General features: G+C 49.7%; 1 protein-coding gene across 1 annotated transcript; it reads right to left on the bottom strand.

The window, feature by feature from the left end:
• Window positions 1-2212: 2212 nt before the first annotated feature.
• On the bottom strand, window positions 2213-12772 carry ATCAY (ATCAY kinesin light chain interacting caytaxin). Its single transcript, XM_009493302.1, has 11 exons — window positions 12696-12772; window positions 8407-8471; window positions 7822-8043; window positions 6841-7026; window positions 6033-6135; window positions 5361-5492; window positions 4857-4943; window positions 4266-4364; window positions 3956-3991; window positions 3013-3048; window positions 2213-2288 (listed from the first exon to the last, which is right to left on the bottom strand). Exons 1-11 carry the CDS (start codon window positions 12770-12772, stop codon window positions 2213-2215), a joined length of 1119 nt encoding a protein of 372 aa, XP_009491577.1.
• Window positions 12773-17432: the final 4660 nt, after the last annotated feature.

Genomic DNA, 17432 nt, shown 5'->3' with positions numbered 1-17432 from the left:
TTTTTATCATCTTCAGCTTCTAGGGTTAATGCTGTGGATGCAGTGCTCTCTTTTTCATGCAAAGATCTGGTCGGTAAATACATCCGTGACAGAAGGGCGTGAGAGAAACATATATCAAATGAGAAGTAACGTTAGAAAGCATACTCGGTGATCCTTTGTAGCATTCAAGAAAATAAAGATCTCATCTGTAGCGGTTTTATTCACTGAAAGGAAAAAAGAGGAACTTTATGTATACAGAGGAGACATCCCTATCTTGAGGAAAATCTTGCTTTGCCAGAATTGTTCTCCAGGGGGTTTCAGAGCCGAGTGAAGCGGTTGTAATTTCAAAGAGCCGTGGGTTGGGGTTGCCAGGCTTAAAATATTCCGTAAGTGGTGAAATATGCAGGTAATTCTTCATCTGCAGTTGTCTGCAAGGGGTCTTACCTGATGCATTTGAGAGAGTTTGTTAGCTGGCTCTGGTGAAATCAGGAGTTTCAAAATTATTTTGGCCAGATAGTTGTTTCTTAAATTTTCTTCCCTCTTTTGCTCACAGAATCCTCATGAGTCCAAAATACAAATTTCAAGAGTCTCAATATCACATCTGCATCTCTTGGCTAACTGAGAAGCTGAACCCAGACACAGTGTCCTGCCTCCACATCTGCAGCATTTTCCACCTGGGTTTCTCCCAGGCAGGTATGATTATAGATGAGACCCTCATTACCCAGGGACGGCAAGTAGGAGATTTCAAACATTTAGCAGCTTGTCTCCGCAATAGGAGGTATTAATAGTGAATGATTGTCCAGTGTCATGAAATCAATATAAAGACAAGGCGTGAAAAACTTTCCTGTCAGTAAGGCTCCTTCTTAAAACCAGACCTTTTTGGTGTGTGTGCGTTGATATGAGAAGATGCTCATAAGAAGGTTCTGTGGAGGCTGCCATGCCATATGGGACCCTCTTTCAAAGTTATCAGAGTGCCTTACAAACCGAGACAGAAAAAATCAGGAAAAAACCCATGGCATTTACTCGTAGGAATGGTTCAGTGTGAGTTAATAAGAGGAACTGGCAATGAATTAACTGAGGCGATCAAGGCTGGAAGAGGTGCCTAGACCGGGGGGCACTTGGTATTTTCAGGAAGAAACATAGACTGCCTATAGAAAGGATGAAAATGCACTCTTTTCATTGCCTGTATTAGTTATTCCCTGGGGCAATGGCTGTTGTAATGTCTGCATGGAAGAAGCTGGGTGTGCAGTTTAAAGCAAAATGTCTCAGTGCTGGCCAGCAGCAAGTTAGGGGAAGGGATTATAATTTAAACAAAAAATATATCTCTCTCTGGGCTGGTGACTAATGGACTACAGGATGCTCTTAACTTACTAAGAGAAAACATGGTATCTATTTGCACTACTTAATAGCTCTCCACAGACCATTATTGAAACACACTGGAACCTCTCCTGAAAAGTGCTATTCTTGGCTTCTTTTGTGGATTTTTTTTTTTTTAAAGTAAAATGTTTCCAAAAAGTTTAAAGGGCTTTGCATCTTGGAGACAGGGGAGGCAGGCTCCGTGATCTTACAGAACTCGGATTAAGATGGCGGCAAGGTCTTATACCAAAAGGTCATTTACGTGGGTGACTGCCAGGCTGCGTCATTCTTCTACTCCATTCATTCCACTCCACTTTTCATGACATACTGGGAAGGAACAGAAAGACAGAGTTATTTTTAGAAAGCAAATTGTAGTATAAATTTTGTTATTCCTACTGTGTAAAAAAATATGAGTATGTTTGGGTGTAATCCTCCACAAAAGTGTACCAGGGCCAAAGATAATGTCATTCATAGCTTTAGTAGGCTTTCTTCTTCTCTAAGGATTTTTCCCGAGTGTATAGGACCATGAAAAAGTTACCGTCGGATAAAGACAGCTCTGCAGTAACTTGCCATGTGCACAGCTTTACCATGTGGCAAATGCCAGATAATTTATTGAGGGGCAGCTTTTCTCAAGTGCCTCCATAGCAGCTGCCGTCGTGACCAGCCCGTGCTTTGGGACAAGCTGCAGCGGTTGCGACTGCAGCCATGCTGCAGCAGGGTGCGGAAGGTGTCAACAGCTTTCCCAGTTCTGTACCCCACTGCTGCAAGGTGGCCGATGCCTCTTTTGTGCTAGGTGAGTGGCACCGGGCTAAAGAGGTCCTGGGTCTAACCCAGCCTTGCCTTTCCTGTTAGTGGATTACAAACGCAATGAAATCTATCACAGAGAGATGAACGAAAAAGTGAGGTACAAATCAAACCTGGTTTCTTGATCCTCTGCTGAGGGCACAGGCCTGCTTGGAAGAGAACCAGCAAAACAATAAGTGAATCTCCACCGCAAACTAATCACCCTCTCTTTTGGCCCTGAGGTCCCATTTATTTCTCAGAACAATTCAGACTCATCCAATGGACCTTGGCAATTTTGATCAAAGCTCCTTTTTCTCTGGGAAGAGAATAGAAGAAATATGCACTGTTCCCCCTCAGGAGCTAGTTAGACAGAATAAAAAAAGAGAGGCTATATCACTCTGAAGCAGAGCCAAAACCAGGCCAAATTATGCTGGCATAGGATTTTGACACTCTCTTCTAAACCTCCCTAGAATTTTCCTTCCCCTCTAATGTTACAGCCTCGTATCTTGCCTTTATGCACAGCCAAGATGTGCTTGCAATGCTCTGCATTGCACCATCATGCAAATGCTACAACTGAATGTCAGGAGAACCTTCCCCGGTGCCTCTGGCTCTGGGCCATGACCAAACAGGTTCGCTAGCTTTACAGAGGTAAAAAGCAGCGTCAGGAATCCATTCGCATAGGTCAATAGCATCACAAAAGTGATGGCACAGGGAGCTGTTAGGGAGAGGAGAGGCTTTATCTGTTCCCAGACACTTGAGAAATGTCCTGTTGGGTCCAAACATCTGAGAGTGCAGAACCTGGCTCCCCAGGGGCAGCGACCAAGCCACGTTCCCCTCACCAAAGAGTGTTTAAGCTATTTTGTAAGTGAAAGATAAATAAGAAAGAGTAGTTACCTTTCCTTCTCAGCCATGTCTTGCTTCTCTTCTGCCCTGTAAACACAAATCGCATTTGAAATCTATCATCTAGAGGCGAGCACTGTGCAAGAGTAGAGCATCTAAGGCCTTTCTAGGGAGACCGGCGGACCTCGCAGAGGTGACAGGTCTGATCAGAAATGACTGTTAGCTTCTCATCCCTGTGATACAGCCCTGATAATCCCAGCGCTCTCAGGATGCCTCTGTCTGCCCCGGAGGGAGGGAGCTGACTGACTTGGGCTGGGCGACTCGCTTTTCAGTGGCTAATGAACCAAATACTCCCAAACTGGCATCTCCCATCCAGATCCCCAGCACAAGGAGGTGTTCTAGCCCATTGCTCTTGTGCTGACCCAGCTGGTCCTCCCTCTGTCCGTGATTGCCTTTTGCTTTCAGTGGAGCCGATTTATCACTGTTATGGCCAGTTATGTTATCACTGTTTATGGCCAACACTTCTAACCTAAATCATCAGTGATGGAATGGGTCTAGAAAACAAAACAAAACAAACTATAAACTAATGGTCCTCTTTGTGCCACTCTAACAGAATGAAGTGGCTTTTAAAATAAGCACTAGCTCTCGCTTTAAGGTCACTTTGTATGGTCACATGGGGAAAATGTGCCATTTTTATACACAGGGTGATTTCTGATGGCCTTTGCTAGCATCTACAGTGCATGTTCAGGATGTGTGCACTCGTGGGGTTAAAAGAACAGTTCTATGGATAAATAACAGTTTAATCAAGCTTTTCCTCCCTCCTGCAGCTTCTGCTTATTTTGAGAAAATCAGTAGAAAATAAGTGTAGGCTGTGTGGGATATCAGGGTAGGAGGAACACAGAACTGACTGGTTATAACACAAATAATGATGAGAGAAAGCAACAACATCCCAAGAGAATGAACCCACCCTCTATCCCCACCCCAAAATTAATTTTACCTTTCTTTTCTAGCCTTGATCCTCTCTTCTTCAAATCTGCAACAAACAGGAAACATTCTTTAAATGTTACCCAGGCAGGACTGTTCACTTTTAGTAAAATGCAATATTTGCTCTGAAGGTAACAGAAACTGCAAGCTAGCACAGTGTGCAGGCTCTTGCTTGGCACCCGTATACAAGTAAGATGAGGTTTGCCCCAGGCTCTGCGTTTCTAGTACACGGGTTTTGACTCAACACAATATCCTGCTACATAGGATTTTTGTCCTGCGCCTCCTCAGAGCTATGTGTGCCCCAGGGTCCCTCTGATACTCACTGTAAGACACAGTCTGGAATCTGTACGTGCTCCATTGGGATAAGTTGCTCCAGTTCCTCCAGGCTGTGAACATACTGGATCTTGTTGATAAACTTCACACTGGCAGAGGGAAAGAGCATGCACTTGAGGTCTTGTTTTGATGTTCTCTCTATATGAAGTCAGAATTTTCCTGGTGGAGGTGGGGAGTTCTGCATCTCTGTATCCTCTGTAGTCTGAGTGTACCCATCTCCTCCCAGTGCTAATATGCTGATGACTAAAAACTGTGGCAAGATGCCGCATTACTGTACCTCACTTTGCTCTGACCCTGCCTCTCAACATCTGTAGGAGGGAAAAAGGACCACCATTCCCACACTTCCTAGTAAATCTTTATGTGCTACCCACCGGGACAAACTTTGATCTGGATCCAGACCACCACAGTGTCTCCTAAAACCACCTCTAGAGTTGTCCTTGGAAGTATCAGAGAGATGTAGGAGAAATGACAGACAGTCTCACCTTGATTGCTATTAGTGAAAGGTGAGCTTAAGATCTGATTCATGAGATTAAACTTCCACTCCAAAACCAAAACTGAGTTTGGGAACATGCTATATTTACCTGATGAAGGGTCTGGATATAGCCAGCACTGTCCGGATGAACCATGAAGGATGCACGATTATCAATGCTTTGAGGTTTTTACGCAGTCTGTGGAAAAGCCATGGGACAGAAAGTCACATTCAAAGTACCTTTTCTTAAACTCACCTGTAATGTATCAGGGCACGAACAAGCATTATGATGCTCACCAGCCTCAGCTGGGTGCCTCCAGACAAAAGCCATGGCCTTAGGAAGCCTATTTAAGCTCAGACCTGGCAGGCTGTAGGAGCACTGCTTTGCTGGGGTGCTGCATTAGCCTGATTTCTGTGAAGGTGCTTGTGGGGGAAGGAGGGAGAAGAGGTGATGAAGAGAGCATGGAGTAAGTCGGAAAGCTGTGATAGAGGAAGGAATTACAGAATGTGGGGAGTGAGGAAGGAGTGGTGGCTGGGAAGACTACAAGGAAGCACTGGAAGAGATGTGGGAAGAGGACTGGGAAGAATGAAGAGGCAACACCAACAGGATTCTCACCTTCTGTCTATCATCTGATAGCATTTCTTCAGCCAGCCAAGGCCTGGCATCCTCCTCCGGGGTGTTGCTCCGTTTAGGTACACGATCATGTAGTCCTCAGCCACCAGCAGCTCCAGACTACTGATTACATAGCTGTTGGGTGGTGATCAAAAGTAATGGGGACATGAGACCCAAAAAAAGGTCCCTTGAGGTTTCTTCAAGTGCCTGTGTGTCACCCCGAAAGGCCTCCAGACCCCTTCTTAGTAGACCTTGGAACAGGTTTCGGATTCCCCTGGCAGCTCTGCAGGATGCCTAGGGGATCTCGGGGATTGCGGGTACGCATTAGCATAGTGCATACACTGATGGACACCCCTGCACCATTCTTCTGCTTAACAGTAGCATCTACCAGCTGTTCAGCATTGCATATGTATGCTCTAGCCTGGTAGTGAGTCCATCACTGGCATAATTAACACCGAATGCTTGAATGCTTTGACTTACTGGACTTGGATGCAAACGCTGTGGACAGTGATGGATCGCTCCAGCCTGCAGCTGCACACTGGGTATGTTTGGCCTGGATTCAAACTATTTCCAGCTGAGGCTCCTGATGCCATGAATACATGGAAACTGCTTCCCCAGAGCCTGAGTTACCTTCCTTGCCCTCCTCTCCCTCATAGACCTTGACCAGCCACTTACAGGAAGAGGTTCTCCATGATGTAGTGGTAATCAGCCAGGTTACTGTCCGGGAGATAGCAGGCAGCAAAGACAATGATGGCATTGAGACCTTCTCCATAGTATCCTGGGAAAGACAGACACAGGCAGCATCAGTGACTCTTGCCAGGGGGAGATGCAAGAGTTGAAGGAAAAATAGCAGCAAAGATGCATTGCTGAATTTTGGTCTGGGCTGGTTTTTGTGCCTCTGTTCAGCTCTAGGTAAGCGTTTGTCCCTCTTATGGACCTCTTTCACAATTGGATTTGCCTCTGATTCCAGTTTTGGCTATAACATACGTGTGGGGTTCAGGGATTTTTGGTGGAATTTGGAAGGAATTTGTGTGTGGCAAAGCACAGAGCTGAGAGCTTTGCCTTGGGTCGTTGCTTGGCTTTGCTCAGATTTCAGAAATGGTTGCTAACTGTGGACGTATCGGCCTTTAGCTGTGCCTCCAGAGGCAGCCCCGGCACTGAGCTACAGAGGGGTTGAGCACCCGCAGTCCCTTCATCACTGGCGATGCTGCCTGCACCCAGGGCTGAGGGTCAGGGTATATTCAGTCTTGCTCAGAGCCAGCGTTATCCCTACTTTTCTTTATTGAAACACTGCTACAGTGGCTATATGTTTTTTAGCATGGGCTGGGTGCTTTTGTGCTTATCTGCCACATAGTGGTATGAAACAAATGGCAATTTTCCCCTAAAGACAGTCAAAACAATCAGTCATGGCATCCCCTCTGGCTTGACAAAAATGGACTGAAAGAAATCCACCAAGCCAGGATTAGGCCACCCTCTCCCTCACCTCCATGTGTCACCACTCTCATGTAGGGTTTGATCATCTGGAGGTCGATGCGGTGCTCCTGCTCTCCAATGATGACAGTCCTCCAGAGCCGTCCATTAGTAGCGCTCCCATCTTCTGTCCCACCATCCCCAAACAGGTCTGCGCTGTCCCCGGGCATGTTCTTGGCTGTGGCTACGGGAGTGTCATCTGGAAAAGGGACAAACATTTCTGCCTTATTAATGTAATGTACAAAGAGGCTCTGCAAGAGCTTTGGTGTGCAATAAGAGACAAGAACAACCACAGACTGAGGATCATCTGTTTCTTCATCTGCAGCTTTGATCTGTGTAAGTTTGTGGTTCTTAATAATCTTGCTCCACTGCCAAATTGTAATAGAAACAAGCTTAACATCTCATGCTGCTTATAGTACCGGCAGTCACAGGTTGGGCACCGGACTTTTTGCTGGATCTTCCTTCAGATCCATCTATACTGGCTGAAGAAGGCACCGCCTGTGCCGGTTGTCTTCTGATCTGCTAGCAGAGCTGCTTGCATGATTCCTTCTTAGCCTGATTCAGTCCAAATCAGCCAGGTTAGCAAAGACCATGTTATTCAAGATGTTTGAACACTCGCGTGACAGCTCTACTGGCAGAGCCTAGCAGGCAGCACCTTCCCTCCTGGGGTGGTGGCCCAGCTGCAGCTGGAAGGGCATGTGTGTCCACAGCCTTAGGCCTTACCCTGAATTACGGCTACACCGGTGTTTGCAAGTCCCTGAACTACTTCTGCCCATGCTGTTCCCAGATGGAAGTGCTGAGACTACTGGGCTATAGCTGGGGTCCTGGTGGGGCAGATGTTGTGTGGAAGATGGGGCTTGGTTGTGTGTGCTGTGCTTTGCTCCTGAGGAAGCTGGTCCTCAGCTGCTGATGCTGAATGGTGTCAAAAGTGGTTAAAACGAAGCTAAAAAAAGCCCTGACCCTTGCAGACATTCACCCCAAACCATCCTTTTACCTTCCCATTCCAGTTCGTTCCCGTTCCCCAGGAATTCGAGGGAATCTGTCTCATCAGGAGTTTCAATATCGTCCACATTAATGTCCAGGTCATCTGGTGTGTCCAGGAAGTCATCGGAGAGAATGGAGCCTTCACTCTGGTCCAGGGAAATGTTGATTTCAGGTGCAACAAGTGTCTTCCGCTTACGATGCGCCCCATTAAAGTTTAAAGTATTTGGGGGAGCTGTAGTTAAAAGGAAAATAACTGACAGGTTGTCCTTATCCGGTATTCTTAGTGCAAGACATGGTGCTTTCATTATGCATGTTTCAGGCTACGGTCTTGGAAGCTAAGGGTGGTGGATCATAGCTGGGAGGTACTGGATGCCTGTGGGTATGGCTGGGTAAAAGTGCCCACACTTCTGAGATACCTATTTCCTCCCCCAGCTTCTTGTGAAAGATTACCAAATTCAAACCTCTGATGGTTTCCTCTCCCACATGGGAATTTTTGGCAGATACTCCGAGGGAACTGGCTTTCGCCTTAACTGCAAGCTGCTGTTCCCATAGGCTTGTTTTCTTTGAACTCCTGATAAGGCAGGCTGGTACTTACAGGATGTATTCTCATCTTCCGTAGGGCTGCCCAGCGACTCCATCCCTGTCTCTTCTGGGAGAGGTCTGCAGGCAAGCCAAGATGCGGAGGGAGAAAGACAGGAGAGAGCAGGTGATGTTGAGGAGAAAGTCACTCCATGGCAGACAGTGGAGAGAACTGGGGGCACCAGGGAGAACCGTGCAACTCCCTGTGTGCTCTGCCCTTTCCCTTTTGCCGCTGAGCTCAGCCTGAGGGACACCCTTGGGTGATTTGCCCTAGAGCAACCCAGCAGCTGTGCTTTCTTACTGTGCAATCCCAGTAACCTCCAACTGATCCCTGCATTGACCCCCCTGCCCCAATACATCTCTCGTGCTGCCATTCAGCCAAGAAGCTGGAAAATCCAGCCAAGGACACAGGAACAAATCCTGTCCCCAGAAGAGCCTGGTAACATCCTCACTCTCTCCATATTATCCCCATTTTTATCTCTGTCAGAAGTTGGAGAGGCAGTGCCAGGCTCTAGGGCTCCTCATCAAGGGTACCAGGGAACATCTTCTGCAGTTGTCTCCTGCCACAAGCCCTGGCCGCAGCAGAGCAGAACTTTACCCACAGCACCTGCAACAACCACCTCTCCCCGGAGGCAGCTGCCTCCTCGGTCTGTAGTGACTTTGCTCCAAGGCAGTTCAAGGCAAGGATCAAACCTTAGGTGTGATCCCAGAATTGTCACCCATCCTCACTCAGCTCCCGTTTGACAAAAGCTGATGGTGATGCCAAAACCCTGCTGAGGTTTGGAAGCAGGTTCGTTCTGAGCTAAGATCCAGGCACCAGCACTCACACCTGTGTTTTGGAGCCGAAGGCTGACGTGCACTCCCTTCCTTGGTCTGCATGGCAGAGGTCAGGATTTGCAGCTTCGCACGCTTGGCTCCTGCACCCTCTTGGTGTACACCACCATGCATCCAGCTGGAGGCTAGAAGCATCTGTTGATTTCAAAGTTGGCTTTCCCATACAGATGCTAATGCCAAATCTCATTACGTGGCTGTCACCCTTTGGAAGTTGCTGGAGTTTCTCCTCACCCATGATGGGGTAAGTGAAGTCAGAATCTGGCCCCCAGTACTGCGGCAAGGAACCCTCGCTTGTGGCTGAGCAGCACGCTGCCCACCCTGAGCTGGACACTTTCCAAACGCTTTTCCCCTTAATTTGAGCTGGGACTTGTGCCTGTCCCCTGGCATTAGCTGGGTTTGAAACTTCTTGTGCAGCATGACCAAACCCCACCGACCCCGTGATAAGTTCACGATGTCGAAGGTCTGTCTAAAAGGGACCCTCTGAGCCATCCTCATTTCACCTGCCCCTTGCTGGAAGCTCCCCCTCAACTGGAGCTCATGCCTTCAGGTGTAAAATCCTGGGTGCTGGGACGGCCCTGGGGTGAAATGTGGGGGAAACCCCACCAGTTTTAAGGCAGCGCTGCAAGAACAGGGGTGGGACTGTGCACGGGGTGGGTGTCCAGCAGCTGCTGGCCTTATGGTCCCGCGATGGCAGGGAGGGAGATGACGGGGACCGGTACCTCAGTCCGCAGGATACAGCCTAGCTCTGCCCTACAAAGGCTCCTCTTCGTGCTGCCATGACACCAGAGCCACCAGCCAAATTAAACGCTATAAATATTTAGATTAAGGGATAATCCTCTCCTAGCTGGTTGTTGTATATTTATGAGAGTTGGAGACCTGATCAAAGGCGCTTGCTCCTTGCTCGCTTGTGCAGCACCCGGATCCTGCGGGCTGCCACAATATTCCTGAGCGGTCAGAAAGATCCCTCTGCCCCCCTCCAGCCTCTCCTCCTCCCTTTTGCTTTTGTCTTATATGGGGCCTGGCTGGTTTATCTGACTGTGAGCTGCAGCCTGGCACAACTTGGTGATACAGCATCAAAAGGGGGGGGGGGGGGGGAAGGCCCAGCTGTACCCGAGTACGTGCTGCAGTCAGGCACTCTGCTCTCTGATGCTAAGATTCATTTAAGAAAAGCAATTCACAAGTCAGAGGTGAAGAAAAGGGCTTTCTTACCTTCCCAAAGGATGCTCCAATCACTACCTCCCAGTTTCCTGTGTAAATCTTCCTTCCCAGATGCAGCTAGCCCCAGATGCCAATTTTTTCTGAATGAAGCAGGTTTTCTAAGGGTCGGGTGCCACCATTTTGCTTTCCACTGAGAGCGTGCTGCCTAGTTTCCCTCTATAAACACCTTCTCTTGGGCCCCGACCAGCCTGAGCCTTCACCGACTGTGATCCGATGGATGCCTGATGGAGTGAGCATGCTCCTGCGTCCGCCCCGCGGCACCGCTACAGCATCATTGCAGGACAGCACTTGCACAAACAGCAGAGACCGGCTGTCAACAGGAGGCTAAACCTTCAGGGAGCAGCAGGAGGGGGAACCCTTTCCTCTCCGCTGCCTTGCTGCTTGCTCGGTGCCTTGCTGTTGCACCTTTGCAGCCTGCAAGGCAGGAGCTTGTTCTGCAGATCAGCTTCTCGGGGAGGGATGGGAACATCGCCTCGTGTCCTTAATAAGCAGCTGAATTCGGTTGCCCCAGCCCAGATCTTTGTCTAGGGTATGTTTTTTTGTGGCAAGGTTGGTTAATCACAGCTAAGCAAAAATAGCTATGCAGCAAATCATCTGCTAGAGAGCTACTGTCCCACATGCAGCAGCTTCTGCCCTATTATTTTAATGCTTTTAGGGGGAAGTGTCTTGCAAATTATTCTTTATTTTTAATGCCAGTTAAACACAGCTAGCGCTCACTCATTTGCCTAGTGGCTGTTTGGGCTCTATTTCGCTTGCATTATTCCGGATTTAATCCCCCTGCAGCAGTCTGTCAGCAGGCTGGGGAGCTTTTTTGTAGGGCTCTGGCCTTGTCCCTGCCACTTGCTTGCCACCCAGCCATGGTCACATCCCTTTGCCTCTCCCTGGGCTTCGTTTGCTGGGCAGGAGCGATGACACCTGTGTTAGGCGGTGCTGAGGAGAAATGCCCCTTGAAAGCTTGACTGTGGCTGGGGCAAGTTTGCTGCTTGCATGGCGAGTGTGAAACAGATCCTGGCAGCTCCTGCTCCAACATGATGGTGTGGGTTAGTGTGTGGGTGTCCAGGTGCTAGAACAGCTTTGTCCCCAGATTTTCTAGGGAGCCTTGGGTCAATGCTTTCCTTTCTACCCCTCGCTTTCCTTTCTACTCAATTATAAGCTTGTCAGCACAACGCTCTGGGGGAGCCTTAATTGGTAGAGGTCCATCAGCCCAAAGCTCTGCCCAGCTCTCGGAGGAAAGAAAAATCCACCCTAGAAACCCAAGGGCTTGGCTGAGCCCACCTCTGGAGCCAGCGGAAGGACAAGCCGTGTCCTGTGAGCCGGGTGCTGGGCTGGCAGACAGAGGTGCTTAGATTAGCGATGCAGCTGGACCTGTGGTAAACAGAGCTAAGCTCATCCGCCGGTGCCGAGGGAAACAGGAGACCCTTTCTAGCAGGGCAGGGGCTGTGCGTGCCCACCCGTGCTGCACACTGTGCCACTGTCTGCGAATACAGGGGCTCTGTGGGCTGCCCGGGGGGAATTCAGCTGCAGCTGGCACAGGGTGAGACAGCCCTGAAAAGCCCCTCAGCAGCCCGGCCCCCAGCTGCAGCGAGGTTTGGTGTTGGCCATGCTGTGTGTGCCCCAGGGAGCTTTAGTGCTGGATGTGTGGGGCAATGCTGGGGTGGGGATGAGGGTGGGTGCACCCTTTGGGTGGCTGCAGGGTGCACACTGAGCTTCTGGGGATTTTTTTCAGCATTCTGTGCAGTTAATAAAATGTCTGTGAAGGTGAAAGCTGCCACTTTGGCCCTTGCTGTCACCCACACGTCATTTCTTACAAGGTTTGCAACCATTCAGATTCTGCATGTCAGTGGCAGCGGTCATTGCATCCCAATGACTCTGCTTCCTGGGGCAAATTCCTGGCAAAGCAGCAGTGCTCTGTCTGGGGAGACACTGCTTGATTCAGGGACTGGAAAGAAGTCCATCTGTCCTTCCCTATATGCATCCGTCCATCCATCCATGCTAATCTCCCTGTCCTCTGCACCCAGCTCCTCACCCTCTCCTTGGCATGCTCATAGAGGGTTGCCAGAAGCCTCCCCAAAATTGATAAGCATTCAGAGCAGCCTTGCTACAAAAGCTCTGTTCTCTGGCCAGAATTGCCCTGTTGGAGTTAAGACTCCTATTGCCTCTGGGGCTGGTAGGAGGGACCTGCATGCTCCATGCCCTGCTGGTTTCTTACAGGAGAAAAAAAATTGTCCCTGGCTTTTTTTTCAGGGAACAAACCTGGGGAAGTCCTCGTCTTGCCACTCCTCCTTCACATCCACGTTCTCCATCCGCAAAGTGGCTTCTGTGGTTCCCATGGTGCTCAGAGAGGGTCTGGCTGCACAGCGGTTCCCTCGAGGAAGGGCGCAGGCTGGAAGGAGGAAGGTGGAGAGGTTGGCACTGAGCATCACGACCAGGGAGCGTTTAATCCGAACTGTTCAGAGCAGGTATGCTGATACCATGCTCCACAGAGAAGCAGCATGATAGCTGCTTGTTTCACAAAAGGACCGAGGCAAGGACATGGGGTTTTGTGGCTATTTGACACGCTTTGGACAAGAAAGAGGAGGTGAGGTTGGCCTGGATCAAAGCAACAGGTATATCTCTGCTCTGTTGTGACCCTAGCTCTTCTCCCTGAGGATCAACACGGTCTAGGCTGATGCCCACCCATTTTCCCCTTGCTACTTCTCTTCCAATACTAATCTCAACATGAACAAGCTCCTCTGCTGTGGAAAACAAAATGTGGCTGAAAGGGAATTGAAGAAAGAGCTGGTTTCACGTTGGTTTGGCAGTAGCACCAGTTTCCATTTTGCTGGCCTGGGCAGAAGTTAATGGCTTTGGTTTTGCAGAGAAATTCCTGACTGCTGCTGCCTGGTCTGTGCTCCATCCCCATGCTTGTCCCCGCACCCAGAGAGAAACAGAGGAGGGCGAGGAGGCCTTCACAGGGATGTTGAATGTCCTTCCGCACCCCTGACAAATTCACGTCTCTGCCTTGCTCCCAGGTAAACCAAAGCAGATGCCAAAAAACTGGAGCACCTCAAATGGAGGCAAGGTGGGTGTGCTGTTCTTTCTCCTGCACTGGTATGAACAGAAGTTCACATCCAGCAAGCCTTGTTTTCACTCACACTAACACCTCAGCAGCAGGAGGGGCCCTTAGGACCAAATATATTGTTTGCCTTCACTAGAAGGTTCCTACGCTGCCTGCCAGCAAAACCCAGACCTTGTACCTATTTTCTAGGGACTGCACCTGCAACTCCTAACGAAGTCTGGCTGAGGGCTCAGGACCAGTCCTTGCAGGACCGGCTCTGGTCGGAGAGAGCAGATCCACCGCTCTCAGCTGGATGCTGCTGCAGCTGAGCCCGGAGGGGACAAGGTCAGGCCTTATCTTTTATAGAGCATGTTCAAGTGAAATCAGCTTGTATGTTGGGCACATGCATTAACCCACCCACCGCAGGACACTTTGGAACATTCTTCCTGAGCTCAGTCTTTACACTGTAAAATACACTGTATCCAGGCGCTGGCTGGATAGTAACATATTTTTTCTAGGATAAGGGGCCTAGGGTGATTTCCCGAGACACTCTATCTGTCCCCTGGTGTCAGGGAGATCAGCATATAGCAGAGTTTGACCCGTTGCTGTAAGGATTTTCTAGGGAGCTGGTGCTTTTTCTGCTTCCTTTGGAGGCTTGTATTTACAGAGCGTGTCGCTGGTGATGATCTGGAGGGGGATAAATCTCTCTGTGTGTATTTGCTTTAAAGGAATGAAGCTACGTAGAGGCCTGAGTAAATCCAGCATCCGTCTTTATTACAGGCTCTGGTAGAGATAGGAATCAGAGCAAAGAGCTGGCTGTGAGCGTTGCAGGGCTTTCTCCCTGCCCGGCGTCTCTCAGCCTTTCCTCCCAGCACACACATTATGTATTCTGTCCTCACCCCCACACCTCGCTGCATGCGATGCCCATGACACGGTCACACATGTCTCCATTTTTTATTTCCCTACATGCAGGCAAAGGAGATACCTTGGGGATCAGAGAGACCCCACCTTCCCTCCCTCCTCCCCACCGCTGTCATCTGCTTTCTGCTAACCCTGAAGGCATCATGGAGGGGGGAAGAGAAAGGAAAGATATTGAAGCAAATCCCAGGCTGGAGTCTGATGTTTCTTAATATCAAACATTGCCCAGCAGTTCGGAAGCCCAGATGATGCCGTACTCACCGATGCTTGTGGCTAATGAGGAACAAAGAGGATCCTGCCTGTATCCCAGCTAGACATTCCTCCCGACGGAGACGAGCTGCTCAGGAGGTCCAGCGCCTGGATCCGGATGCAGATGTGTGCGGCTTTCTCAGCGGAGGAGTGTGGGGATGCATCTAGGTCGGCCTTTCTCACAGCAGTCGTTGCTTTGTGATATGGATTTTGTTGGGAGGGGGGGAATTGAGGGCAGTTAGTTGTATTCTTCCATGGCTGCTGCTTCCTCTGCTGCCTCCCTCCCCTCCAAGGTATTTTTATTATTATTTTCCGCTTGCAGCTGGCTAAGCCTCAGCTCTCTTAAGTCAGCTAATTGCACTGCTTTTGTGCCTGAGGAGGATGATGGTGGCGATGGTGACAGGGAGGGGGGTGTTATGGAGGATGGGTGGAGAGAGGAGCTGAAAGCACCCCCCTTTCGGTGTCGCCTCTCCTCCAATTGGCTGCCAGGTACCAAATATCTCCCCACACTCTTCCTCCAGATGAATGATGCTGCCAGGGGCTGAGCACACCGTCTCCGTGCCGCTTTCAGTGGGAGGGAGGGATGCCCGTCATCCAGCAGGATCTGGTCCTAGAGGAGGCGTGGGAGCTGGGGAGGGGTGGGTGGGAAGGGGAGGGCTTTTTAATACAGTGCATCATTCGCTGAGAAAGTAAAAGGTGGCCTCAGCGTGTGGTAGGATGCAGGATTTAATGGGCCATCTTGCCTTGCACACGCAAAGCTGATTTGTACCTAAACATCAGGCACTGGTCTTGCTTCTGATGCCAGGGGCTGTACAGACAGACCCGACAGACAGTCCTCCTCATGCTGGGGGATCAACCCCTCTTCCTTGCTTCCAGGATGTCTGTAACTGCATTAGAGCCCGAGACCTTTGCAAATCTAAAAGTGAAAAGAAGCAGTGATTTTCACCTGCTCCAGACTTGGGCTCACATCTCTGCCTTCTGGTTCCTGGGTCTCAGCAAACAGCCTTCCCTCCAACTCGGGCCAAAGCCTCAAGCCAGCTGCTGGCAGAGGCAGGGTTAGTTTGATGATGTCTGCTGTCAAGGATGGGGGGGATCAAACACGGGGGGGGGGTGTTTGCATCGTGCAGCCCACGTGCTTGGTGCTGTACAAAGATGAAGGTAGCTCTAGCTTTAGTAGTGACACCCCAGCAAAGGGTTTGTCTCCTGAGTCTCGGCAGAAATGGTCTGAGAGAGGACGTCTCTTTTTATTATATCAACTGATAGAGCAGGCCTGTGAAGTGCCTGTGCCTGCTGCCCTGGGATTTTCCTGTTACCACTTGCTAATGATCCATGTGATTTTTTTTTTCCAGGGCTATTCAGTGGGCAGAGGGGCTGCAGTGATCTGGAGATCAGGGCATGGTGGGGAGATGGAGGAGTGCTGTGTGGTGGAAGCAGGAGTCTACCTATTGCACCTCTTTTTCTGGTATGGTAAGAAGAGGAGTCCTGTCTTGGTCCTGGCTCTCAGGCAGCCCTCTCATGCTGTCACCGCACGGTGCTGGGGCTCTCCAGCGGTCCCAGCCGAGGTCTGCAGGCTCGGGAGAAGGGCTGATGTGCTGTGCTGCAGGTAAAGTCACAGTCTGACAAGGCCCTGCTCTGGCACATTCCCTGGCTGCCCACCTAGGACACACCGTGCCTCTCCCATCACCTCACCCATTCCATCCTTCTCCTGTAACCATGCGTCCCTGCTGGGTGCTCACGTCCCACGTGTTGGGAACCGGGACCTTTGGTGCCTCAGCAGGGGGACGGTTGGTTTCTAGCCCTTGCAAACACAAGTGGTGTAGCTCCACGTGGACATTGTTGTTCTCTTAGGACGAGTGGCTCCTGCAGGATGAGGTGCCGAGGACAATATTCTCTCAATCCAGTGGATGTCACTGTAAAGAAAGTGACACACATCAGTGCTAGCCAAATGCTGGCAGTTCCTAGCTGCGTTGCGTGGTTGGCCTGGTAGATCCTGGGTCAGACCTCGGAGGGATGGTGGGGTATCCCTCACTCACATCTCACGTTCCGGGCATCCCTGTGGTCCAGGATACACAAGATACTCACAGATGCTTTAGAGATGCATTATATTTCTTTAAGGCATAGGAAGCAGATGGAGGATCCAGGGGAACAGAAAGAGATGCCTGGAAGTCTGTAACACTTGATGGCTCCAAAGTTAATTGTCAAAGTCCACAGGGTCATCTCCGGCTAAGGTGAATATTTGCCTTTTACCTTCATTTTTATATGAAAACTGCTTTTCTCGTGTTTTCCAAGGCAGTTTAAGCCTGATAGCATATGAGAGCAGACGTATGCATATAATAGCATATGAATGCCATCTACTGGCTGCAGTCCCAGGACTTGGAGCAAGTGTACTTTTTCCAAACCCCATCCATCTGCTCCCGGAGGTATTTCATTGAGCACATACTGATGGGTTGAGTTAGCCCATCTCTGCTTGCCAGGCCAACTGGTTTTGTTGGGACTCCATTTTCTTCAGGTATGCTGGGATGTATAAAGTGAACACCGCACCAAGCTCATTTTCCAGCACTGCAATTCCTCTGGTAATTCTCCTGTGCTGAGCCCAGCTCCTGCAGAGTCCTGCTGATTTGGAGGAGGCAATAGCAAGGCAAGGGAATATGTTGTGCAGGACAGGATCCTTCCTCGTGCTGGGTATTTTCCCAAGCAGCTTTTTTTTTTTACCCTGTTCCAGTCTCTCCCATATCTCCACATGCTCCTCTCACCTCGGATAGCATGGTTTTGTGTTACTTGATAGC

This window comes from Pelecanus crispus, chromosome 20, assembly GCF_030463565.1.
Source record: "Pelecanus crispus isolate bPelCri1 chromosome 20, bPelCri1.pri, whole genome shotgun sequence".
Lineage (NCBI taxonomy): Eukaryota > Metazoa > Chordata > Aves > Pelecaniformes > Pelecanidae > Pelecanus > Pelecanus crispus.
Note: the sequence above shows the minus strand (reverse complement) of the source record. Positions and strands in the feature narration are given on the sequence as shown.